Raw genomic sequence first — 27,808 nt, 5'->3', positions numbered from 1 at the left:
ACGGCCTCGGGCGGCGGCCCTCGGCGCCCCGCCCTTCCCGGGCCCGCCCCCGGCTCCATCTTGCCCGAGATCAGTTTGGGACGAGACGCTGCTCCACCGGGTCAGGTGAGGAACGGCGTACCCTACCGTTGCCACCCTTCGTCCCCCTCGGTCGCCTCGCCCCGGCCTGCTCTGAGGCCTGCCAGCCGGGAGAGGGCGGGGCCCCGCGTGTGTCCCCGAGCAGGGGGGCGCTGGAGGAGCCTGTGGGCCCCGGGAGTGGCCGGCGACTCGGTGTGCGCGTTTTGGGACCCGGGCTGCCTGGTGGGGGCGTTCGGGCGGGGGCGCATTAGGGCGGGATCGGCGAGGCGGCCGGGCAACGGGAAGTCTTGTTCGCCGGTCGTCTGTGCCCCTTGGCTGTCCGGAGGTCCGAGGGAGCTCACTGCCCGAGGGGCCTCCCGCGCAGGCAGGTGGACCACAGGTGGAGGGGTTGAGGCCAGAGGATGGCCCTGCTGAAACGACCCCAAGGAGGGCTGCGTAGGAAAACCGGTGAGCAGCACCGAAAGCTAGGTCCGGCTGGTGACTAGACTTCCTGGTGACACAGCAAATTTAGGGAAACTTGGGACGTTTGTACTTGCTTAGTGAACCTAGGACAGAATGCGGAAGCCTAAAACTGTACACTGGTTCAGGTTTATAATTCTTGGGAACTATTCAGGGAAGTGGCATTCCAGATTTGATTCCTAGTACCTTAGCAGCAGCAAACGTGCTGATTTGAGCCCAACCTGTGTGAACAATTCTACAGAAGATGGCTGATGTCTACCATAAAGTGACAGAAATGAAAAGAAGTCGTCCAACTGCCTTTAAACTCTCTAATTTCTGCCAGCTGGTGGGGAGCTGATCTGATAATCTGTCCTAATTAGATAATGAGTGTAATGAGTTACCTATCAGGCAGGGAAGGAGTTCAAGTACTAGACAGGGAGGTAGAAGAGAGAATTTTGACCACTGCAAAGTGAAGCCTCCTTTCAGTCCTCACTGGTGGTGACTGCCTACCCTGTCCATGCAGAGCCTAGTCGTGCCTCCAATTCTTTATTGAAGGGCCCTTGCTGACAGATTTAAATGGTCTTTCCCAATCAAGAGGCAGGTTTTGGAAAATTGTAGTATCTGCTGTTGGCCATCTTCATACACCCTTTCTATTTTGTATTTGTTTCATAAATTTGCAACAGCTGCCTCCTGTGTTCCTGGGCTTCATGCCATCTCTGAGACTTGAATAGTGAGACCCACCCCTTTTAGTAGTTGACTCACTGGGTGGAGATGGTTTGGAAAACCAAGAATGCTTTTCTAGTCTTTTAAAAGTAGTTGCTGACGGAGGATGTTGAAAAGGAAATAAAAGTTCTGGTTCATTGGTATAGTCTGATTATTCCTTGGGCAAAGTTGAGTAGTTTGTTGAGTCACCAAACTCGGGTTTGTTTCAGCTTTTTACAAAAGCTTTTTCAATCTGCGTTTTGAATAGATGATACATGCATAATTCCAAAAGGACACTTAGCCCTTTTTTTTTAGTACATTGAAAAATCTCCTTGTTATGCCCCAGCTCTCCTCTCCAGAGGCAGCAGTGGAGTACTGTTTCCTACTTTCTTGAGTATAGTTTCAGGGATATTCTTTCTATATACAAGCAAATAAATGTAATTTTTACACATTTGGTTGCAAATTATGTAGTTTTTCATCTTGCTTTTTTCCCACTTAATATGACTTAGAGTGGTTTCACATATGAGTAAAAAGAGAGCTGCTCATTTTTAATAGTTGCCTAACACTTCATTGTATGGCTATCCATAATCTGTTTTACCTGTTCCTTATTAATGGACTTTTAGATTGTTTTTAACCGTCTTTTTTTTTTTTTTGGCCATGCCACTTGGCCTGCGGAATCTTAGTTCCCTGACCAGGGATTGAACCCAGCCCATGGCAGTGAAAGCACTGAGTCCTCTCCACTGAACTGCCAGGGAATTCCCAACCTTTTTCTGTCACAAATAGTGTGTAATGAATAGCTTTGAACGTATATAATTTTGCATTTGTGTAAGTATTTTTATGAGGTACATCCTGGAAATAGAATTGCATTCTAGTCTTTTATATAATTATACTTCAAAATGTACCCAGATTCATTTTCTTAAAGTTGCTTTAAGTTTTCTCATGTACGGATAGTCTTTATCTTCATTCTGTTCAGAAACTCTTGTTGACGTAATTCCTCTAGTGCCTTTAAAGTTAAGATTTAATGTAGTAGCTAAAGGCTGTAGAAATAGGACTTTGTCACTGGAACAGTTCCTGAGATTTAGAAATTTAAACTGTTTTTGTAGTCTTTGGTGCTATAAAACTTGTTGCCTTTAAAATTATTATTGGGCTTCCCTGGTGGTGCAGTGGTTGAGAGTCTGCCTGCCAATGCAGGGTACACGGGTTCGTGCCCCGGTCCGGGAGGATCCCACATGCCACGGAGTGGCTGGGCCCGTGAGCCATGGCCGCTGAGTCTGTGCATCCAGAGCTTGTGCTCCGCAACGGGAGAGGCCACAACAGTGAGAGACCCGTGTACCAAAAAAATAATAATAATAATAAATAAAATAATTATTAATTTCTCCCATAAATTATTTTCAGACTTTTTCACTTTATTTTGACCCTGACCTCTTTTACCCTTGGTCCATCTGACTGTTCTTGGATGATATTGTTTCTCCTTTACTCCTTTTTTTTTTTTATCAACTGGGCTTGGGGAAGAAGATAGCAAAAAATGATTTAACGTCCTTTGCATCCAGGTCTTTGGATTCCAAATGACTGTTTTAAAACTGACTGGATCAGTTTTCTTATTTTCTTTCAACTTCGACTAAATATACGCCCATTCATTCTCAATTTAGCAAGTTTTTAGCTTCTATACTGTGCTTATGTCATAAGGAGCACTATAATAACTTAAATTTATTTTCTCATTTTCCTCCCCCCATCTCTGTATCAGCACCTAGGACAGTGCTTATTAAATAGTGGGCTTTTGTAAATGTTGAACTGGATTTGTTTGGGGTCCTTTATTAAAAAATTTTTTTATTGGAGTATAGTTGATTTACAATGTTGTGTTAATTTCAGGTGTATGGCAAAGAATCAGTTATACATATACATATATTGACACTTTTTTAGATTCTTTTCTCATACAGGCCATTACAGAGTATTGAGTAGAGTTTCCTGTGTTATAAAGTAGCTCCTTATTAGTTATCTGTTTTATATATAATAGTATGTATATGTCATTGTTTGGGGTCTTGATAAAAAAGAAATACAAATCATTTGTAGCTGTATTGGGGAGACGAGCCAAAACACATATTGAAAAATTTGGCAAATTAGGTGGTAGATTCAGAAATGCCAAAACATTCTGGTATCAAAATATCATTCACAGACCAGCAGCAATAGCATCACCTGGAAGCTTAGTTAGGAATACAGAATCTTGGGCTCCATCTCAGAACTACTGAATCAGTCTGCCTGCTAGACTCTTTTGAAAGAAGGTGTGTTTTGATTAAACCCTATGACAAAATATATCTTCAAAGGCCTTAATCCTTATAGGAAATTACAGAAGACATTTTTTATTGTTGTTGCAGAATGTCGTACCCGGGCTATCCCCCCACAGGCTACCCAGCTTTCCCTGGATATCCTGTAAGTATTGCCACTTATGATACTAAAATAGCTCATGTCCTTGGCACAGATCTTGTATAGAACTAGCCAGCCCATGACAGATCTTACAAATATGCTAGAGCAGGGGTCATAAATTCAAATGGCCAGAAGTACTGAGTAGAGTTCATGAGTGAAGGCAGGTGTTGTGGGGAACTACAGGGACTTGGCTCACCTGAGGAAAGGCAGCAGTTAGTCAGGTTAAGCCGCATGTGTCCATGCAGGGAGGCTGACCCAGTGTTGCTGGATAATTCCATATCTTCAAGTAAAGCCAACAATCTGGATTTTATGTGAAATTGCCCAATTTTTAAAATTGGGAAATGAATATTTTAAAATGTTAAATGCTGTATGATTCAGTACAACATGTAGGTAAGCTAAATCGATCCTATGAGTCACTGGGGTTTGTTGTTGTTGTTGTTTTTAAGTATTTATTTATTTTTGGCTGCGTTGGGTCTTCGTTGCTGTGCGTGGGCTTTCTCTAGTTGCAGAGATCAGGGGCTACTCTTTGTTGTGGTGCGTGGGCTTCTCATTATGGTGGCTTCTTTTGCTGCGGAGTGCGGGCTCTAGGCACGCCAACTTCAGTAGTTGTGGCGCACGGGCTTAGTTGCTCAGCGGCATGTGGGATCTCCCCGGACCAGGGATCGAACCCGTGTCCCCTGCATTGGCAGGCGGATTCTTAACCACTGTGCCACCAGGGAAGTCCTGAGTTACTGGTTTTTAATCTTTGTGTTAGAAGATTTAAAATAACTTAAGAGGGGGCTTAAGAGAAAGCCCTCGCACAGAAACGAACCCAACACAGCAAAAATAAATTAATTAATTAATAAACTCCTACCCCCAACATCTTTAAAAAAAAAAAACTTAAGAGGAGCTTGACTCATAGGTAACAAATTGCAGTGGATTAGAGGTCCCTGGATTAGTACTTCTGAGACTTTTAGTATTTAGAGTGCATGTTATAAATGTGCTACCAAGTTCTGCCTTGTTGATGTCTATACTATTCTGAGGACTAACCTCATAGCTGAGGCATAAGTAAGAATTGTGTTTCAATTTTATGCTCATAAGTATGCAGGGCTTCTTTCTAACTCTGGGAGAATAGAAAGAGGGGCCTATACAGATTAATGATAATGTGTATATTCTTATGTAAAGTGAATATATAGCTCTCCTGAATTTATCATTGAAGAGATGAGAATTATGAATATGTTCCCAGGTCCCTATGTACTAAACTAGACTCTGACCACCATTTCAGTCAATATCAGCTAATTGTTAAAACAGACAACCCTAACATCCCAATGACTTAAAGCAATAAAAACTTATTACTTGCTTACTTCAGTCTCCTGGAAGTCAGTGGTGGGGGTGGCCGGGGGAAGGGTGTGGTGGGGAGCTAGGAGGCTTTGTTCCATGTCGTCTTGCGGGTTCCCAGGCTCCTTCCATCCTCTAGTGCCTTGGTATATTGGCTCTACCATCCTCTAGTGCCTTGGAGTCCTCCACTGGATCTTCTGCTTCCAGCTGGCAGATGAAGGAAAAGAGAGGGGAAGAGAGAGCTTAGAGGATTGGGCAGAAAGTTAAGGGGACCAGGCTGGAAGTCGTGTATGTTACTTCTGTCCACATTCGTTTACCAGTATTCAGTCATATGGTCCTATTTAACTGTAACGGGGTCCTGGGAAATGTAGTCTAGTTTTGTGGCCTGGGAAAAAGTTTAGTGAACATGTAACAGTCTCTCCACACTTAGACATTGTGTGATCTGAACTGAGGTCCAAAATGTCACACCCAGTGTATGACTCAGGTCACCTTTTTTTTTTTTTCCCCCTGTTATGCACAGGTCCAGATGTGTTGCAAGAAAGCCATGAATTCTTCTCTTTAGGGTAGAGAGGCAAATCTTCCTATTATTTCCAGGTGCTAGGAAAATGAAGGAACTAATGAGCTTTGCTAGTTGTTCCTGAAGGCTTGAGGTTTGGAAAGAGCCTGGTTCTTACTCCCAAATAGAGAAACAGACCCTTCTTGCCTAACACAGGTAGATTTATATATAACTGAATTCTGACAAACAGGTGTCCTGAAAAACTAGTATACTGATAAACTAGTATGAGATACCAGGACTTCTAATGGGCTTTTTAATATGTAAAAGAATAAGCTAGACCTTAACAGTTATCTTTGTTTGTTTCCTTAGCTAGGTTCTATTTCTCGGTGATCACATTCATTTGAAAATTTTTCTGGTTTTTCAGCCTGCGGGTCAGGAGTCATCTTTTCCTCCTCCTGGTCAGTATTCTTATCCTAGTGGCTTTCCTCCAGTGGGAGGAGGTGCCTATCCACCAACACCAAGTAGTGGCTACCCAGGAGCTGGAGGCTACCCAGGAGCTGGAGGCTACCCTGCCCCTGGAGGCTATCCCAGTGCCCCACAGCCAGGGGGAGCTCCATCCTATCCTGGAGGTGAGTCCTGGGTTGTGGAATTAGTATAGCATTTTTTTTCTTCTCTCTTTAATCCTCTCGGTTCCTTCTTGTTTTGTACGAGGTCAGAGTTGCTCTTAGCCTACTTTCTACCTTAGACAGTAAGGACCTAGCTGGCAAGATAGAAGGATAAAGGTTCTCAGGAGGCATGAAAGCTGGGAGCAGTCTCCAAAATTCTGTTGTGAAAGGAATTAGAATAAATCTCATGGTAATAAAGGACCAATATATAATGGTTTGGTTGATAATTTGTAATCTTAAGAACTGATTAAGATATTTCATTTGGTATGATTGTGACCTTAGGACAGCTTTGTCCACAGTATGTAAAAAACCAAACCAACCAAGCAAACGAACAAAAATCTTAGCACTTTTGTATTATAAGTTATTAAGGCAGATGAATGAAGTAACCTTTTTTTTAAATTTATTTTTTAATGGGGAAGGATTTGTTGAGAAATTGAATTTAGACCAAAAGGGACTACTGCTATAGCATTAATAGTATATTTTCTTCTACTGTTTCTAAAGTTTTCACTTCAATCATGAGAACTGTCACTGTAGTTTGTTTCTTTTTTTCTCTTGTTCTTCCTCCAGGCCAAGGGTTTGGAGCCCCACCAAGTGGAGCAGGCTTTTCTGGCTATCCACAGGCACCCTCACAGTCTTATGGCGGGGGCCCATCCCAGGTCCCACTACCTGGTATGTACTAACTCTCCAGAGAAAAACAGTAGCTTGATATTTTGAATCTTGCAGTTGCTGTTGAAGGAACTTTGTAGTTTATGTTTGGGATCGTCTTTAGTAAACGTTTATACTAAATACTTCTTAGGTAGTATATGGTTTCATGAAGTGTATTAATTTGATGAAAAAGTTTAATCAGCAAGATGGTAATAAGGACCTATTTTTTCAATCAAAAAAATTTATCTGTCCTGAAGCCAAAAAGCAAAACCTTCAGGAACTTCTCTGCTCATTAGTATAGCACAAAGAAAACAACCCCCAGAACTATGTCCTGTCATCCTTTCCAGATGGAATCAGAATTTAATCTGGTTCAAGTGTTTTGTTCTTTTTTTAGAGTATTGTTTATAAAGAAATTATGTTAAATTATTTTAAAGAAATTAGGACATGGAATATTTTAAAAGGTCCTTGTGACCAAAGTTGGTTTTTGATTCAGTAAATTATAAAACTTAAAAATTATCCTAGTGAATAAATAGTGTGAATATTCTCATATGTTTCCATATTCATAATAAATCAGTGCTGTTTTGAAAAATTAAATCAGTTAAGACCTGATTGCTGTATTTTTTCTTAATATGTAGGTGGTTTTCCTGGGGGACCGATGCCTCCTCAGTACCCTGGAGGACAAGCTCCTTACCCTAGTCAGGTATTTTTTTTTTTCCTACCATTTAAATTTAGTCTGGGTAACTGGATAATGCTAAAGAAGGGCACTACTCCTTTGCTAACATTAGAGGTTTCCATGAAGCAGAGGAGATGGTCTAAAACAGTTCACTTAAGACTTTAATCTTTGCTTCTGTTAGACTCCATGCTCTTTGGTCCACCTGCTTTTAAGTACTGTCCTGATGACTTTAATAAGACAAACATAGGTCCCTTCTCACAGGTGATGACACCCATACTCTTTTTCATAGTGATTCACTTGGACTCTTGGCGTTGGTTTTAGTTCTTTTTCCTCCTCCCTTGCTGGCAGTATAACTATGAACTCAGGTGACTGGGTGGTTGATATTTCTGGCAGTGTTTTATGAAGTATGGTTTTGTTTTCCTTTTTTACCTTTATATCTTTCCACTCTTCTTTCAGATCAATACAGAATCCTTACCTTCCTATCCTGTTTTCTCTCCTGTTTCTGTGGATTATAGCAGTGAAGTGAGTAAGGTTTTTTAATGTTCACTAATCACTAGATCTCCTATATATGCCTTCATTTGTTTCTAATTTCTCCTGTATTTGTCTCTCACCACTTCTTTGAGGGCTCATTGTATCTGTTTTTATCTTTATGTCCCTGTAGTGCTTGGCAGGGCTTTAAATACAGTAGTCAATTAATGTCTGTTAAATTGATTTTTCAGGAGTCTCAGAAGGTCTCCCGTATATCAAATCTTTGCCCTATCTCAATATAGCTCCTTATTTTAATATTAAGTTTTATTCTTTAATTGACTTGTTAATTCTTTTATATCCTATGCAAGTTACTAGGAACATAAGCAGTTTTATGTTTACCTTATCTTGATTTTCTCATTTCATATTGTCTATTCATAAAGATCTAGCATTTTAAAGCTTTTTTTAGGCTGGGATTGGTAAGGGGTTACAGAATTGGAAGAAAAACAACTTAGCCATTTTCTGGCTTCCTTTCCAGATTTGAGGAATTTTTGAGCTCCAGAGAGGCCACACAGCTAGTGAAAGTCAAAGCTGAGACTAGATCCTAGCTCTTCTGCCTCTCAGACCAGTGGTCTCTGTTATACAGTGCTACTTTGCTGATACAGTAAATGATATTCCTCCAAAGCCCATAGTAAATTGCTTTCAATCCTTTTTTAAAAAAATTGTTGATTATTAATCATATTATAAATCTGTAGTTATTCTAATCATTTGTTATGAGAATTTTTATTTTATTTTAGTTTAAGCATGCATTTGCTTTTAAAGACATCATTTTATGACTGAATATAAAAGATTTTTAAACATAAAAACACTAAAAGTAAAACACACATACACATGCAGCTTATCTTGCATAACAATTACGACCCTAAATTGAAACCAGGAAGTTACAGAGCAGTAGATTTTGGGAGATGGAAAGTGGAATAGATGGAAGTGAAATAGACTACCTTGTGAGGGGTGAGCTCCCTGTCACTGAAAATCCCCTGATAGAAGTTGGTGTGTGTGTATGTGTGTGTGTGTGTGTGTGTGTACAGGAAGATGTAAAGAAAGTTTTTGTCTTGGGGCCAGGTGACCTCTCCTGATTGACCCAATTCTAATTCTATGGCAGTTTTTCAGCAGGAAGATTGGAATGAAATGGAAGGCAAAGGGTGGCACTTTTGGTGGCAGATAGTATGGGCTTTGCTGTACTGAGAAATCCTCTGTAGTTAGAGTTTTGACCTCAAGAATATAGACCCTGATTTCTTTGAGTTCAGTATAATGCCTGCAGAATGATAGTATTCTTGATGAAGATTCACTTCAAACTTAGACTTTCAACAAAGAATAAAACAAAACCATTTTTCCCTCCAGATGAAAAATGGAATAAGTCTTTTGGTGGTTGTTCGTTTTTAGAAACAAGAGGATGACAGAAAATGATAGTCGTCAAATAGTGCATGATGAGGGTTAGTTTCTCTTACTGTCTAGTTCAGTGTATTATAAACAGAAGCTTCTGCCCTGCTTAGGATTTTAGTGACAGTGGTTACATCAAAGAAAACTTTCATCAGTGCTTGATACATTAAGCCTCATGTAAAGGCAATATGTTGAAAAATTTTTTCTGCTTGAATATTTGCTACAAGTAGAATAATTTTAGTTTTTCCTTAAAACCAATATACAAATATTTCTTGTTAGTTCTCTGCTTACATTCCTGGCTTAGAAACTACTGAAGGATGATTGTTAGGGCTTATTGGTAGAAGAAAATGTTGGCGTGAGAGTAGAGATGAGTGGGAGGAATTACCGACCATAAAAATGTTTGTCGAAGGGTCTGGTCTCCTTCTCCCCAATCACTTTGCCCCTACAAAGGGGCATATTGGTTGGCATATTGCTGTTGCTGTATTCAATGGGTATAACTCGAAATACCGTTTCAGTTGCCTAGAAAGCAACTGAATCATTTTATGTTTTGAAATGATGTTGATTGCATCTTTAAATGATATTTTAGAGATACTTGGTTAAATAAAATATATTATTAAAATTAAATTTAAAAAAATGTGATGGGGGGACTTCCCTGGTGGCGCAGTGGTTAAGAATCCACCTGCCAATGCAGGGAACACGGGTTTGAGCCCTGGTCCGAGAGGATCCCACATGCCACAGAGCAACCAAGCCTGTGCGCTGCAACTACTGAGCCTGCGCTTTAGAGCCCGTGAGCCACTACTTCTGAGCCCGCGTGCCACAACTGCTGAAGCCCACGTATCTAGAGCGCATGCTCCATTAACAATAGAAGTCACCGCAGTGAGAAGCCTGCGCACCGCAACGAAGAGTAGCCCCTGCTTGCTGCAACTAGAGAAAGCCTGTGTGCAGCAACGAAGACCCAACACAGCCAAAAATAAATAAATTTAAAAAAAAAATGTGAAGGGATATCATCTTGCTGTATCCCATCTCTCTTAAACCCTGATTCGAATATTTTAAGAAAACTAATGAATTGTTTCATAGCTTTGTATTTAAAATTTTTTAAACTTAATTTTGTAATAATTTCAGACTTATAAAAAAGTTGTAAAAATTGTATACAGAATTCCTGTATACATACAGTTTACTCAGATTCTTACATAAATACAGTACAGGAAATAACAGTTTTATAATACTATTACCCAACCTTTAGACTTCATCAGTTGTCCCAGTAATGTCCTTCTGGTTCAGGATCAAATCCAGGATGAAACATTGCATTTGTTGTCATGTCTCTTAAGTTTCCTTTAATATGAAATAATTCTTCAGTCTTTGTTGTTAATCACCTTGATACATTGGAAGAATACTACCAGTTACTTTGTGAAATATTCCTTAATTTGTGTTTGTCTGATAAGTCCCCCTGATTAAATCTAGGTTATGCCATTTTGGCAGGAATACCACAGAAATGATGTCGTGTCCCTAGTGAATCATATCAGGAGGCACTAGTTGTTGATTTACCCCATTCCTGGTGATAATTGGTTTTGATCATTTGCTTCAGATGATGTCTGCTAGGTTTTCTGCTGTAATGTTACAAAGTATGCAAATATCTTGGTTCTCATTATACTTTTACCCACTGATTTTAGCATCCATTGATGATTCTTGCCTGAAACACTTAGTACTGTGGTCTTTGTCATATGGTGATTTTTAAATTTCTTTATAGATTTGTATTTAAAAACATATAGTCCTTGTTTTGCTTTCTGGTTTATTTCCTTATAAAATCGATGAAGAATATTGTAACTCCCAGAGTCTGTAGTCATCAATTTCATTTTCATGCTTTTCTTATTATAAAATGTTTTATGTCTAATAATCAGGGCCCGTACAGGAAATGAAGAGCTATTACCAAAAGTATATTGCTTGTTTGAAATCTCATTGGGCAAGTCTGGCTCTACCTCACTAAAGCCATTATTGTATTCTTTAAATAAAACACTGCCACTCGCACTACCCAGGGATCAATCTCTTTTTTGCCCTCCTGTTCTACCAAGAAGGAAACCAAGGCATGGAAAGATTGTGACTATCTTCACAAGCTTGACTCTCTTGTTTCCTGAAAGTTTGGTGTCTGGCTATCTTTTGGTGGGAGAAGGATAGTCTCTGTCTGTTCCAGAATGAGCCATGAAAATAAATATCCTTATCCTAAAACCTAAGTACTGGCTTCCATGCCTAAGAGTGATGATCAGAGAAGTCTTTTTTTATCCCCCCAATATTTATTTATTTATTTTGTCACACCAGGTCTTAGTTGCAGAAGGCAGGCTTCTTAGTTTCAGCTCACTGGCTCCTTAGTTGTAGCACATGGGCTCCTTAGTTGCGGCAGGTGGGCTCCTTAGTTGTGGCATTCAAACTCTTAGTTGCAGCATGCATGTGGGATCTAGTTCCCTGATGAGGAATCAAACCCGGGCCCCCTGCATTGGGAGTGTGGAGTCTTATCCACTTCGCCACCTGGGAAGTCCCATAATCGGAGAAGTCTTAAGTTGTCTTCCTGTAAGCAGAGAAACCGGAGTTGGCTTTTTTTTTTAAGTTAGTATTTTTTTTAATAAGATGTTGAACATTTTTTCATATTATTTTTCTTCCAGTTTTTTGAGACCCAATTGAAATATAACACTGTATTAGTTTTAGGTATACAACATGTTGATTTGGTATATGTATGTATTGTGAAATGATTACCACAATAACTGATTTGGATTTTATGCCTCTTGTTCTCAGCCTGCTTCGATGACTCAGGGAACTCAAGGAACAATCCAACCTGCTGCCAACTTCGATGCCATGAGAGATGCAGAAATTCTTCGTAAAGCAATGAAGGGTTTTGGTGAGGAAAACATATATTTGTCTCATTTACAATCAAATTCAAGTGATTGAATGTAGAGTAAAAATAAGCTTTATATCATAAACCAAGTTTATATGTGAGCCTGTGTGCACATTCCTCAATTTAATCTGGCACCAGACACCTTGTAAGCATCTAAAAGATGTCATCAAGGAGCACCCCACACAGACCTCATCCTTACTTAGACATGTATGGTTCTTTCAGGTACAGACGAACAGGCAATTGTAGACGTTGTGGCCAATCGTTCCAATGATCAAAGGCAAAAAATTAAAGCAGCTTTTAAGACCATGTATGGCAAGGTATGTTTTGTTTCCTTTTCAGGAGTGAGCATGAACAGTGGCCTTACGCCCTGCATTCTGTCAGGTTGGTTACCATCTTTTTACTCGTACTGGTGAGTACAAAGAAGAGCCAACAGATTTCAGAGACCCCAGGAGAGGTGTATTCAATATTTCTTTCTTTCTTTTTTCTTAAATAAATTTATTTATTTATCTGTGGCTGCGCTGGGTCTTCGTTGCGGCACGTGGGCTTCTCATTGTGGTGGCTTCTCGTGTTGCAGAGCATGGGCTTTAGGTACACGGGCTTTAGTAGTTGTGGCTCGTGGGCTCTACAGTGCAGGCTTGGTAGTTGTGGTGCACGGGCTTGGTTGCTTCACGGCATGTGGGATCCTCCTGGACCAGGGCTCGAACCTGTGTCCTCTGCATTGGCAGGCGGATTCTTAACCACTGCGCCACCAGGGAAGTCCCATCAATATTTATTTCTCTTAGAAGGCTTTCCAATTCTAGAGTAGTCCTTGATCTCACAGTCATACCTATTTACTATGTCTGGTAGGTGACACATGTTCAGTAAAAAGTAGATTATGACCACAATCCTGATCAGTAGCTTGGTTCTCAATCTGCTCCTTACAGTTGGATTCAAGGACTTCTTATGTAGCCCTTGCTTATTTTTGGTCCCTGGTATCATCTTTCACTCCTCTCCCTCCCTCTAAACATATCTTGTATTATGACTTTATAGAACTTCTTGCCATTCCCTGCACACATACTTCTGTGTTTGGTATATGTTGTTCTCTTGTCCTGGAACAACTTTTCCTTTTTTCCTGCATGGCAAACAAATTCTCCAGGATTTGTCTTGATTAAGCTACTTTGTGAAGTTTCTCTCATTGCTCTGGGCATAATTTGGCTGCTTCTTCCACTGTGGTCCCATAGCACTTTGTAAAACCTCTGCTGTAACTAATGTCACTGCCCGCTCCCCAAAACTGTGAGCTCCCATCAGGCAAACCATGTCATATTCATCTTTGTATTTATAGTACCAAGTACAGGAACACTAACAGATAGCCACTTAAATATTTGTTGAGTGGATGATCAGTGACTAAATCCAGCAAGATTCTGTGGCTGAAAGGTGTCATCGTTTCTTAAATATAAAGGGCAAGACTGGGTAGCATTGGTTTGCCATTTAGATAGGAATCCTAAACATTTTCCGATATCCTCTGAATCCAGTTTACTTTTCTCAGAATGGAAGTAGAGTTCCACTGGCTGGTCCCACCTCATCTTTTCTACCTTCCCTGCCCAACCCAAAATCCACTTCCTTAGTCTTAAGGCTGATTAAGTGACACAAACTCAAGTTTCTCTTAGGGTTCAACATCAGACTCACTTTTCTCGCAAAAGTATTTTCCACATTATGAATTTCTTTAGTTCACATGTGGTCTGTGCTTTGTTGTCCTGAATTTTCTCATACAGCACCTTTGAATTAAAACTAAATTCCCAGCCTATTTTCCTTACCCACAGCCACCTTTTCTCTTGACTTCTTATTAATAAAAATACTATTCCTCTAGCCTGCCTTGGAGTCTTCTTTGATGCCACACTCTTCTTTGTCAATTAATCAGTGAATATTGTTTCAGTGCCTACTGTATGCCAGGCACTGCTTTGTCCTAGCAACTGGTTATTGACTATGTCTTGTTGATCTAATCTGTAAAAGAGCTCTTTAAAAATGTGTCTTCTGTCTCCTTTTTTTCTTTCCACCACTCAAGTCCAAGCCTTTATTACTTCTTACCTAAATATTCCAGTAGCCTAAATTTCATTTATAGCCTCTGTCGTCATAGTCCGTACTGCCTGTTGATACTGCCTGTTATTGCTATATCAATGCCATTTTCTTACGTAAAAGTTTCCAGCAACTCCTCCCAACATGCAGAATCAAATCCACACTCTTTAGCTTGGTATTCAAGGTAATAATCCAAGCATGTAGTTACAACTTTGTTTTACTAATCTCTGAAAACATTACCCTCTAACAAAATTGGTTGTCTTGTTGTTCCATTGAACAAGCTTTGCTCATTCTTGCCTCTATACTGTTGATTCTCAATCTTAGCTGAGTATCATAACCTCTTTTCAAACTTAAAAACACACGCAGAATCTCTGGGTATTCATTCTTGACGTAAGTGTTGTTTGTGTTTTTTTTTTTAGAAAAATTCTGCAGATGATTTTAATGCATATAGCCAAGGCTGGGAACCACTTTTCTGTTCTTTGTTTGTGTTCTTCCTCCTTGCCTGAAATACCTTTCTTCTTTCTCTTTGCCTGCTAATTTTTACATATTCTTCAAGATCTGGACTAAAAGTTTTCTCTGAGCTCTCTAGCCCACTTTAACTTTTCCTATTTCAGCTTATTTCTGTGCTACTTACTCATCTCATGCTGGAGTACAGGCTGCTTTATATTAACTTTTTAAAAATGTTTATCTTATCTTTTCAAATAAGAACACGATGATGACAATTTCTATTTCCTCATAGAGTAAGAACAGTTTCTTATACTAAGTAAATATCTGTTTATCATTTTGTTAATTTGAATTATTCTTTGTTTCCTATACCTCTTATTTTGTACCTAGTGTAGTGGTGGAACTATAATAAATTTATTATTAAGTGTTTATTGATAGAATGAGTAAAATATATCTGCTTGAGTGTAATAAACTTAAATATTTATTCCTTAGTATATAATATTCAGAACAGCAATTGAGGCTTTCATATAGCAATTCAATTCCATTTTTTCATATTGTCCTTAAAAAATTTAAGCAAAACAAAATTTGGAGAGCACATATACTTAGTTTGTATTTGTAATTTAACAGGATTTAATCAAAGATCTTAAGTCAGAGTTAAGTGGAAATATGGAAGAACTGATCCTTGCCCTGTTCATGCCACCTACGTATTATGATGCCTGGAGTTTACAGAATGCAATGAAGGTACTATATGGCATTTACTTTGAGTATTTTATCCTATTTCAAATGTAAAGCCCCATAAATTTTGGCAGTTCTGAATTTATAGTGATAGCTAAATCAGTACATTATTTTATATCATCTGAATATATAGAGCTTTTCAGGTCTGGAGGCCAAAGAAATATTTGATGGAACAGTAAGATTTAACTACTTTCAGAAATTTCATGATTTGTTGTATAATTCTCCCTTTCTTCACTTCACATAGGGAGTAGGAACTCAGGAACGTGTATTGATTGAAATTTTATGCACAAGAACAAATCAGGAAATCAGAGAAATTGTCAGATGTTATCAATCAGAATTTGGACGAGACCTTGAAAAGGACATTAGGTCAGATACATCAGGGCATTTTGAACGTTTACTTGTATCCATGTGCCAGGTGAGTATAGCATGAAAGTTTGGGTGTTGGTGGAGGGAACATTTTTTACTGCCTATTGCCGGTGGCCATTCTTTATTCCTTTTAATATTTAGCCCCCTTGGAATCTTGACATCTTTAAGAGGGACAATGCAGAATCCACTGTACAGGTTTCTTTGTAGTCACTACTGAAATTTATTTCTGCAAATCTGGCCTTTGTAAGGAATCAGAAATTAACCTCTTTAAGGTTGTATGAAATCAGAAATCAACTTGAGGCTCTGTGTCTTAGAATGGCGATGAATCTGTACTTTTGAGCTTAGCATTGTACTGCCAGTTAAGTCGGACCATCAACTGAAGGTATGTAGGTCCGCCATGCAAGTGCTACAAGAGTGAGGACTGTGAGGAGAGCCAGAAATGCAGAAAATGTTTCAGCGTTCACAGTACTTAGTACTGTGGGTACTGTGCTTAGTACCCTCCTTGTTCTGATTCCCCAAATGTGCTGGAAAAGTGGCAGAAAATTCTCCAAATAGGGTATTTGGAATGATACTACAAATACACTTAGAATGAGATAATCAGGGTATATTTGAAAGAGATGAGGCAAAATACTAGCACACTGATTCAGTATCAGGAGTTGTTGGCTATCCTGCTAGTGCACAGGTTGGACAGTCTTGAAGATTCTAAAAGTAGAGGAGAGGCTCTTCACAGCAAAAGGAGGTAGTTGCAGAAAAGACAGTGTGCCAAAGTGCATGGGTATGGAAATGAGAAAAGAAAGCAAATGGATGGGAGGACATTGAATTTACCCACAACAGAGTAACAGAGCAGGGGAGTAGGTTAGCATGAAAAGAAAATCAGGACCAGAGAGTTAATGCTAAAAAATGATTATTAAGACTTTAATGAGGTGCTGAATATTTCTTTATGCAGGGTTCAAGGCCCAGCCATCTTTCAAAGTAAAGGTCCCTATTCCAGGGAGTGGCTTCCTAGGAAAATGGGACTGCATTGTGTGCTTGAATCCAAAGGCAATCATCTGGGGAGTTGTTCCTGAGCTCCTTTGCCTGTGCTGTGTTCAGTAGCCCATTTAGAATATGCTTCTACACATGCCTTGTGCCCAGTGCTCTTCAGGAGACAGTTTCTCACCTTCAAGGAACACCTTTCCATTTTGTTGCTCAGACAGACACTGAGACTCCAGAGGGCAGCCTTTCCTTTGTTTGGGTTTGTGTTTCTATTGATATTTTTGAGAGAAACCAACTACCCATCTAAGCTTTACTCTTGTTCAGGCCCAGGCCCTCCCTCTCTTCTTCCCAGTGAAGAGTTTGGTCTATAAATTGGTACAGGCTAGCAGTACTTGAGTTATTTATAACTTCTTCTAAAAGGCTCACATGTCATTTTCATGTATACATTCATAATAAATACGTGTATATTAATATTACACTTGGATGAATGAAAGGACGTTCATGAAACCTCCATATTATATACTCCCTCCTTTGACTTAAATTCCTTGAGGGGAGGGGCCCTGTCTTTCTTGTGTCCCCACCACTTAGCACATCCTGTTGTTTCTGTTCCTCTGGAGAACCCTGACTAATACAGCCTGGTACAAAGCAAGTGCTCCATACCTTACAGTTATATGGATGAATACAAAGCGGAACTCAGTATAATGCATATTGATCTTAAATCCCAGCTAAGCAGACTCATAATTTATTTGAGTGGTAGTTTATATCTCCTATTAGAGGAGGTCCTCAGCGTGGCTCAGAGGTCGCTTCATCATGAGAAATCTAAAGTTACTTCAGACCCTGGAGTTCAGGGATATCCAGCCTCCAGGAAACCTCAGTGCTTCTCTCTCCGAACTGAACAGGGGACGGTGCTTATTGGCTCAGAACATGAACCGATAGAAGTAGACCCTATCACAAGAGAAGTGAAAAATGAAATTCCTTTGGTGGCAGAAGGCTTTCTCCCGGAGGATAGAAGTGGCTGCATTGTTAGTGTTCAGGACTTGCTAGATCACGAGTGTGTGTGTGTGGCCACAGCCTCTGGAGGTGTCATACTTTGCAGTCTCAACACACACCATTCTGTTTCTCCTGGCCCAATTACCACCCTTCAAGCCACCTGCTCAGAGAAGCATTCTTGGACTCTCCTGGGCCATTTGTCATTCCCTGCTCTGAGCCCGCACTTAATTCCCAGAGACCTCAGTTATAACCCTAATCCCATTGTGGAGGCATCTTTTATCTCCTTAATGGGAGGAATGGAGTGGCCATAGTCACTTCCAGTCCTTGTGGTTTCTATCATGCCTAGTCTCTTAATACCTGTTAATAAATGTTTATTGAATAAAAACAAAAACAAAAACCCCAAAACTTCTAAACCAAGGACCAAACCCTGAAGAGTAAGTTTTTTAAGAACCCCTTTCTCTTGGTGTACCAAGAGAAAGCTTTTTAAAGTGAATGTTAATAAAATTTTCCACACTTTCAAAAATAAAACGTGTGTGTGATTTTTCATGGAAACCTTTTCTGATTTAATTTAGCTCTCAAAGCCCTGAAAACCTCTCATTTTAATATAACCTCATTAAACCATGGTCATATAAAATCCAAAGTTGGCAGTGTAATAAAGTACTAGTTACACTAGTATAGTTTCTTTGGAAATGAAAGATAAGTGTGACAAACTTTATGCATTAATTTTTAGTAAATTGTTCCTTTAAATCCAGAAGTGACTAGATTGGAAAAACTTTTTTTTTTCTTTTACAATTTTATTTTACTTTTTTGTCACATGGCATGCAGGATCTTTGTTCCCTGAGCAGGGATCGAACCCGTGTCCCTGTCATAGGGACCTGTCCCCTGCAGTGGAAGTGCAGAGTCTTAACCACCAGACCACCAGGAAGTCCCAGAAAAAAAATTTTTTTTTTTTTAATAGAACTTGTATCACCTTCTTCTAATTCCTGCCTTCCTCTTTTGCAGGGAAATCGCGATGAGAACCAGAATGTTAACCACCAGCTGGCTCAGGAAGATGCTCAGCGTCTCTATCAGGCTGGTGAGGGGAAATTAGGGACAGATGAATCTTGCTTTAACATGATTCTTGCCACAAGAAGCTTTCCTCAGCTGAAAGCTACCATGGAGGCCTATTGCAGGGTATGAGCTTTTCTTTTGAAGATTTGGCTTCTATTTTAAGGTGTGAAAATATTTTAACCACTATACTTTTTGTTTACAGATGGCTAATCGAGATTTGTTAAGCAGTGTCGGCCGTGAGTTTTCTGGAAGTGTTGAAAGTGGTTTGAAGACCATCTGTAAGATACTTTAGTGTTTTGCTTTGTTTTGTTTGTAAATGAGTGAGGCTTTGAATAGTTGTTCCCATTAAGTGGTGATTATTAATATAGCCTCCCTGGAATCTGCTTAGGCAGAGGCCAAGCTAACCCTCTGTTTTTATATGCAATTCTCTATGAATGGTTGGTGGTGTGATCAAATAGGATTGTTTTGAAATTATTTGGTCTTTATTCTCTATGCCCTTCTTGAGGACTATACAAAAATATATGATAGATTGTAGCATTTCCATTAAGGTGAATAGGAAAGCCCTAAGGAACTACGGAGTGCCACCACACAAAGCGTCATTTTGAGCTCTCCAAAACACCTTTCAAGTACTTAGCCCAATGAGACCCTTTTCCATTTGGAAATTAAAAACCCAGTTTTTGGTGTCCTGACATTCAGATGTTTAATGAAATGGAAATTTCATTCTCATGGAGAATATAATACTAAAGAGACTATTAGTAACACATTGATATTAGCAATTGAATATCTTACAAATACTACTATAGTAATTGTAGCTAACGTAATGATGTATAGTTAGTACATCTCTACCATCTGCAGGAAGAGACTTTGCTAATTTAATTTTCCTAAGAGAAAACATGTCAGATTTCTTATTATCATTCTCAAATCTTTGCTCAAATCTGTGATTTCTTTTTTTATATTGGAGTGTATCTTACATCCTTCTCTCAGTCAAATGATATATTTGACATCTAGAATTCAGATTTTAGTCATTATTCCTTTTAAGTAAGATATTACCAGGGCACAGTTGCTACAGATTTTCTCACTTTAACGGGGAAAATGTTAAGAAGCTAATGACTGCATCTATGGAGAGAAAATGGGATTTTTTGGCCAGAGGGAATCTTGTAGAATTGAAGGTAGCCTGTCTGATGCTGCTGGAAAGAAAGGTGGAGGCTGAGAAAAATCAAGGGGAGAATATCTTCAGCTCACCTCAGATTTCTGAGATGATTACATAGAAAATGATCAAAAGCATCTAGAAGTGATAGATGGTGTGTGCACACCTTTTTCAAGTCATTTCACGTCTGAAGCGTCTCTCACTTGCAGTGCAGTGTGCCCTGAACCGCCCTGCCTTCTTCGCTGAGAGGCTGTACCATTCTATGAAAGGTGCCGGCACAGATGACTCCACCCTGGTCAGGATTGTGGTCACTCGAAGTGAGGTGAGGCTTTCTCTGTTTGTCTGATCTTACTTGATTTTGAATGTTGATCCTTTTTTCTTAGCAATATTAAACACATTTTTTTCTTCTAGTTTTATTGAGATATAATTGACACTGTATAAGTTTATAATCGGCACTGTATAAGTTTAAGGTATACAGCATAGTGATTTGACTTATATACGTCATGAATATTTTCACAGTAAGTTTAGTGAACATCCATCATCTCATATAGATACAAGATTAAAGGAAGATGTTTTCCCTTGTGAAGAGAACTTTTAGGATGTAATCTCAACAACTTTCATATGTAATGTAAAGCAGTGTTAATTATATTTATCTCGTTGTACATTACATACCTAGTACTTACTTATCTTATAACTGCAAGTTTATACCTTTTGACTGTCTTTCTCCAATCTTCCCTCTCCAACCCCTCACCTCTGGTAACCACAAATCCGATCTCTTTTTGTATGAGTTTGTTCATTTTTGAAGTATAATTGGCCTATAACACTATGCTTATTTCTGTTATACAACATAGTGATTCGATATTTCTATACATTTCAAAAGGATCCCCATAATAAGTCTAGTTATGACATGTCACCTTACAAAGATATTACATAGTTATTGACTATATTCCCCACACTGTACATTTCATACCTGTGACTTACTTATTTTGCAACTGGAAGTTTGTACCTCTTACTTTCCCTCACCTATTTCTTTCCTTCCCCCAACCCCCTCCCTTCTGGCAATTACCTGTTTGTTCATTGTGTCTATAACTGTTTCTGTTTTGTTATGTTCATTCATTTGTTTTTTTACATTCCACATATAAGTAAAATTGTACAGTATTTGTCTTTCTCTGTCTGACTTAGAATGTTAATTTCTTAAAAGTTCCTTAGTTGGTTGTCAATCCCTCAGGACTGACATTAAGAAAGGGCTCTCTTTCTCACGGCTGGTAGCGATTGTATAAAGCACAGTGTTCACTTTCCTCATGCTGTGAGAGAGGCTTGCTTAAGTGAAACAGACCGCCAGGGAACTCCAGATGTTTATTTTTTGGTTTTCATTTTGCTTATGTAAAAAACTGTATGAGGGAGTTCCCTAGTGGTCTAGTGGTTAGGATTTGGCACTTTCACTGCCATGGCCTGGGTTCAGTCTCTGGTCAGGGAACTGAGATCCTGAAAGCCACGAGGTGCGGGGGGAAAAAAAAAGAACTGTATGAAAGACCTATGCAGATTAATCCCATTGGACATAAAAATTCTTAAAATTTAGCATACACTTTATTATGAAATAACTGTAAAAAATTTTATATTTATCTTTTTACCTAAATATAGCCTCAGATGTATTCCTTTCTTTGACTTTGTTTATTTAGTGGACTTCTTTTTAATCAAAAGAAAACATATGCTATGAAATTATATGAAAGAAGGTAAATCATTTTTTAAAAGAGAACCGTAATACAGTATTTGGAAAAACCTTCTTGTGTATTTGTTTTTAGACTTAAATTTTCTAAGCAGGATCCCTTTTTCTTTAATTATAATAAAATATACGTAACACAAGATTCCCATTTTAATCATTTTTAAGTGTACAGTTCAGTGACTTTAAGTACATTCACATTGTTGTGCAACCATCACCACCAAAACTTTTTCACCTTACAAAACTGAAAACTCATTAAACAATAATTCACCATTCTCCTTGCTCCCCAACTCCTGGCAACCACCATTCTGCTTTCTGTCCTATGTATTTGACTACTCTAGATACTTCATATAAGTGGAATCATACAGTATTTGTCCTTTTTAACATCTTCAAGGTTCATCCACATTGTAGCATGTGTCAGGATTTCCTTCTTTTCTAAGGCTGAATAATGTTCCATCGTATGCATACACAACTTTTTGTTTATTCATTCATCCGTCAATGGACACTTGGGTTGCTTCCACTTTTTGGCTGTTATGATTAATGTTGCTGTGAACATGGGTGTACAAATTTTGAGTCTCTGCTTTCACTTTTGTGTATACCCAGAAGTGGAATGGCTGTATTATATGGTAATTCTGTTTTTATTTTATTTTTTTGAGGAATTACCATACCATTTTCCCGTGGCAGCACCAGTTTACATTCCTACCAGCAATGTACAAGAGTTCCAACTTCTCCACATCCTTGCCAACACTTGTTATTTTCTGTGTTTTTGATAATAGCCATTCTATCAAATGGTTTTTAAATGACTAATATATTTGGAATAGTAGATGAAACTAGTATCACCCTTATTCAATATCTTTACAGAACAGTGAATCAGACATTCACTGGGTGACGCTAGTACTGGTATGAATGCTAGCTATAAAATGCCAGTCATCTGGTGTTTTTTCCCCTCTGCTTTGGTTATAATTAGGATCTTTTCACTATTAAAGAATAATTCTAATATCAGTTTTCTTTAACAGCTGTTTTCTAATATAAAAATATCATGTCTTGCATGCAGATTGATCTTGTACAAATAAAACAGATGTTCAGTCAGATGTATCAGAAGACCCTGAGCAAAAGGATTGCAAGTGATACGAGTGGAGATTACCGAAGGCTTCTTCTGGCCATTGTGGGCCAGTAGGAGAGATTTTTTTAAATGAGTGAAGCTATTCAGAGCTTATCCTTCAAAGCAATGACTGACCTGCATGCAGCAACATCAATCCTCACCTAACCAAAAGAGCTTTGTACTAAAGACTGTGTCAGGGTATTGTGCTTGGTTTGCACATGTGGTTATTGCCTTAATTCCAATGTTATTTTTTTCTCTATATACGATCAAGTAAAGCCATATCACAAATGATGAAGTAATAATGCAATGTTTGTAAAGCATAATTCTCACTGCTCTTATTCTAAATAGGATACCAAATTGAATAAAAGTCACAACAGTCTGTAATTCTGTGTAATAATATTGAATAAAAAAATTCAATATTGAATAAATTTGAATAAATATTGAATTTAAAAAAAACCCTTGCCTTCCATTGGACAGTTATAGTTGGTAATATGTCAAAACTGTATTATTTTTTTAAAAAATTCAGCTCTTTTGACCTAGAAGAGCAATTTGCATCTTACTTTACATAAATAGGTATTCTATATTCATAACACTAAACTTCCCACATAGAAAATAGTTTAGTATTGCCTGTAATAACTTTTAAAAGAGGGATTATGTGTTTATGTGCATAAAATATATAGCCTACTTTTACGTCTACTGAGACTACCTAGAGATCTTTATTGGCCCTTGATTTTTAAAAAAAATTTATGAAAGACTTTAATTTTAGTTGCAATTTAATCATGATTCAAGACAGTGAAGCTTGACACATAAGAGGTGCTGAATTAATGAATAAACGAGGCTTAAATCATCTTCCTGGGAGACTGAATACTAGCTCTTTGGAGAAGTAGTTCAGGGAGTCAGTGATTTCAAACCTGGCTTTATTCCCAGTACTGAGCAATTACTTATCGAGTATGTTGAGCATTACAGTAGGCTAGGGAAAGTATCAATACAAAGGAAGGAGGTTTGTAATCTAGTGGGGGGTTCTAAACAAAAATTAGGATACAAGGAAATTGTAAATGTTAGATTATAAATTCTGCTGAAGGTAATAACCCTATTTGTTCTTTGTGTTGAGCTCCCCGGTACAAAGCAGATATTTAATACAGATCTGGTGAATGATTGTACTAAAAATTGAGGGGGAGAATAGTAATTATCAATTATATTTCGATAAACATTTGTTTTGTGTAAGTACCAAGGGACATACATACAAGGTGGTATAAGACACAACTTTACTCTTAGAGAGATAGACCTATGTACAACTGTAGCGCAGGGCAAAAGCAAGATACATAGGTAGAAGGATCACTGGCTAAGATAGATTTTTTTTTTTTTTTTTTTTTTGCAGTACGTGGGCCTCTCACTGTTGTGGCCTCTCCCGTTGCGGAGCACAGGCTCTGGACGTGCAGGATCAGCGGCCATGGCTCACGGGCCTAGCCGCTCCACGGCATGTGGGATCTTCCCGGACAGGGGCACGAACCCGTGTCCCCTGCATCAGCAGGCGGACTCTCAACCACTGCGCCACCAGGGATGCCCTAAGATAGATTTTTGATATAGGTTTTGGAAAAGTAACAGTGATGGGATTTGGTAAAGGTGAGAAAGAGGGGTGTAAGGTACTAGGGAAAGATATGGGCTATATATTTTTAAACTTTTAAAAATTGAAGGCTTCCCTGGTGGTGCAGTGGTTAAGAGTCCGCCTGCCAATTCAGGGGACACAGGTTCAAGCCCCGGTCCGGGAGGATCCTGCGTGCCGTGGAGCAGCTCGGCCTGTGCGCCACAGCTGCTGAGCCTGTGCTCTAGAGCCCTCGAGCCACAGATGCTGAGCCCATGTGCCACAACTGCTGAAGTCTACACGCCTGGAGCCCATGTTCCGCAGCAGTAGAGGCCACCTTAATGGGAGGCCTGCGCACCGCAGTGAGGAGTAGACCCTGCTCGCTGCAAATAAAAAGAAAGTCCGCACACAGCAGTGAAGACCCAGCACAGACATAACTAATTAATTATTTTTAAAAATTGATATATAATTCATATATCATACGATTCATCCTTTTAAAGTGTACAATTCAGTCGTTTTTAGGATATTCATGCATTTGTGCAATAATCACCACAATCAATTTTTGAACATTTTCCTCACCCAAAAAGAAAACTTATACCCATTGGCAGTCATTCCCCCTTTCCCCTCCTCCTGCCCAGCCCCTGGGAATCACTAATCTACTTTCTGTCTCTCTGGATTTCCCTATTGGGGCTTTTCATATGAATGGAATCATACAATGCGTTGCCCTTTGTGTCTGGCTTCTTTGAATTAGCATACTGTTTTTAAGATTCACCTGTGTAGTAGCGTGAATCAATACTTCATTCTGATTTGTGGCTGGATAATCCATTGTTGGATATACATTTTGCTTGTCCATTTATCAATTGATGGACATTTGGGTTGTTTTCACCTATTGACCGTGATGAATAATGCTGCTATGAACATTCATGTACAAGTTTTTTCTGTGGACACATGTTTTCAATTCTCTTGGCTATAGTACTATGAGTGGAATTGCTGGTACATACAGTATTTTTATGTTTAACTTTTTTTTTTTGCTGCTCATTAGAACATTTATTTCTCAGAAAATAAGTTTAAGACAGTCATATTACAGTAAGTAAAACTAACTTCTGTATTCTTTACAAGCATAGATTTTTCTCTTTATTACCTCTCTTATACCATCTGTTACAAACAATTCTAGAAAGCAAATAAAGTCACTTTCTACAATAAATAGAGCATCGTGTGCTTCACAGCAGACGTGACTGAGACATAAGCCCCATGCCACAGCAGGACCTGAACCGTTTCCCGTTCTAAAAGAGCAGTTTTAAAAATGAGACTCAGAGAGAGACTGAAAGATTCAAAGAGGCTGAAAAAAAAAAAGGGAGAGAAAGAGACTAAGAAAGTGTTGGGGGGAAGAAAGAGACACACAGAGAGAGTATGTTTAACCTTTTGAAGATCTGCCAGACTATTTTCCACAGCAGCTGTATGCACCATTTTACGATCCTACCAGCAATGAAAGAGGCTTCCAATTGCTCCTCATTCTTATCAACACTATCATTGTCTATTTGAATATAGCCATCCTAGTGGATGTGAAGTGGCATCTCACGGCGGTTTTGATTTGCATTTCCCTAATGACTAACGAGCATATTTTCTTGAGCTTATTAGCCATTTGCATATCTTTGGAAAAATGTCTATTCAAATACCCATTTTTAAATTCGGGGAACTAGGATCCTGCAAGCCTTACAGCGAAAAAAAAAAGGTATGTGTGCACAAGGTAGGATAGTTATTTCAGCGCAGATTCACTCACAACCCTCACTGGGGAAAAAATCCAGAGATAAATGCCTTACTCAACAGTTGCATAGTTTTATTTTGAGAACTGTTATGACTTATAACACTGCAACTTAAAAAAATCTTTTTCTTAATTTTTATAATTTTAATATGTTTATTAGCAGAAATACAATTTGTTTTTAAATTTTGGCTCTGGTAATTGTATCCTAAGCAGAGTTTCCATGGGGAGTAGTGTGTGGGTGTGTGTATAGTTTAATAATTTCTTTTGAAATAGTTTCAAATGTATAGAAAAGTTGCCAGAACAGTACAAAGAACTTCCATGCTCCTATTTCCTCTTCACCCAGATTCTCATATAGTTAACATGTTGTTGGTTCATTGCTCACTCTTGAGTATGTGTGTGTGCGCATATATCCTTTGTTATTAGTCTTTTTCTGAAACTTTTGAGGGTTGAGAGAGCAAACTGCAGTCATGATGTCCCATCACTCCTAAACACTCCAGTTGGTATTTTCCCCCAAACAGGGACACTCTTCTACATAACAGCAAACAATCTTCCACACCAGGAAATCAGTATTGGTACAACACTACTACCCAATCTACTAAGCCCATTCAAATTTCGCCCACTATCCCAACAATGTTTCTTTTCCTTTCTGGGTCAACATGCTATACAGGAATAAGTATTGCATTTAGTTGTTGTGTATCTTCAGACTCCTTTAATCTGCAAGAGTTGCCAGTCTTTCATGGCCTTGACAGTTTTATTAAAGGGTACAGACCTTAGTTTCTACAGGACGGCTTACAACCAAGGTGCCTTGTTTGCAGGAGTACCACAAAATGATGTTTTGCTTTTCCCAGTGAGTCTCATCAGGAGGCACAAAATGTAGACTCCCTCCCGACACTGGTGATGTTAACCTTGATCACTTGGTCATGCTGGTTTCTTAAATTCACTGTTTTTCCCTTTGTAATTGATTAGTATTCCAAAATCATGCCAGTATCCTATTCCTCATCAAAACTCCACACACCAATCTTACCACTGAAGACTCATGTCTAAATCATCCACTTCTATAGTTGGTGCCAAATGGTAATTCTCTATTTCCATCATTTCCTCTCCATTATTGGGCTGGCATTCTACTGTTAGAAAGAGCTTTCCTTTCTCTTCATTTATTTATATCAATGTGAACTTGTGTATTCCTATTTTATTCAATGGATTGTAATCCATTATTATCATTGTTTATCTTGATCCTCAAATTGTCTGTGATTTGGCCAGGAGCCCCTTCAAGCTGGCTCTTAGCAGTGCAACATTTTAAAGTTGTATACTTCTAAGATTCATCCATGTTGTGAAGAGCTGTAGTTCATTCATTTTGACTCCTTTGTAATATGTGATATTGTGAATATATATCAGTGTATTCATCCACTCTTCCGTTTGAGTTGTTTCCAGGCTTTTGCCATTGTATTTTGCCATTCCAACTCTAAAGTAATGTTGAATTTCAAACGTATTAAATTTTTGCATTAACATCATATACTTTGAGTCTGTTTATTGTATAAATATTTAGCACTAGAAGCAGTGCGGTTTTGCATCCTCCCCAACAGTGTGTGAGACACAGGCTCCCTTTTAAAGTATTGTCTTATCTGCATTTTTCACGGAGAAAGGTTTAAATGACCTGTT

The 27,808-nt window shown here is 38.8% G+C and overlaps 1 protein-coding gene across 2 annotated transcripts; it reads left to right on the top strand.

Moving 5' to 3' along the window:
* ANXA7 (annexin A7) lies at positions 1–27,660 on the top strand. 2 transcript variants are annotated; one of them, XM_033434117.2, is made up of 14 exons: positions 1–105; positions 3,591–3,645; positions 5,877–6,081; positions 6,685–6,786; positions 7,398–7,462; positions 7,892–7,957; positions 12,125–12,227; positions 12,447–12,541; positions 15,348–15,461; positions 15,700–15,870; positions 18,789–18,959; positions 19,039–19,114; positions 20,193–20,305; positions 22,758–27,660. In XM_033434117.2, exons 2-14 carry the CDS (start codon positions 3,592–3,594, stop codon positions 22,878–22,880), a joined length of 1,458 nt encoding a protein of 485 aa, XP_033290008.1. In that variant the 5' UTR covers positions 1–105; position 3,591; the 3' UTR covers positions 22,881–27,660. The 2 variants fall into 2 exon arrangements, with proteins under 2 accessions (XP_033290008.1, XP_033290007.1); XM_033434116.2 differs by lacking the exons at positions 1–105; positions 7,892–7,957.
* Positions 27,661–27,808: the final 148 nt, after the last annotated feature.

This window comes from Orcinus orca, chromosome 14, assembly GCF_937001465.1.
Source record: "Orcinus orca chromosome 14, mOrcOrc1.1, whole genome shotgun sequence".
Classification (NCBI taxonomy): domain Eukaryota; kingdom Metazoa; phylum Chordata; class Mammalia; order Artiodactyla; family Delphinidae; genus Orcinus; species Orcinus orca.
The sequence above is the reverse complement of the archived record's forward strand: the minus strand, read 5'-3'. Positions and strand labels throughout refer to the sequence as shown.

Coding starts and splice junctions, on each gene's coding strand:
- ANXA7 (XM_033434117.2), top strand. CDS start 3,592: ATGTCGTACCCGGGCTATCCCCCCACAGGCTACCCAGCTTTCCCTGGA. Junction 6,787..7,397: donor ATCCCAGGTCCCACTACCTG/GTATGTACTAAC, acceptor CTTAATATGTAG/GTGGTTTTCCTGGGGGACCG. Junction 20,306..22,757: donor TTGTGGTCACTCGAAGTGAG/GTGAGGCTTTCT, acceptor TCTTGCATGCAG/ATTGATCTTGTACAAATAAA.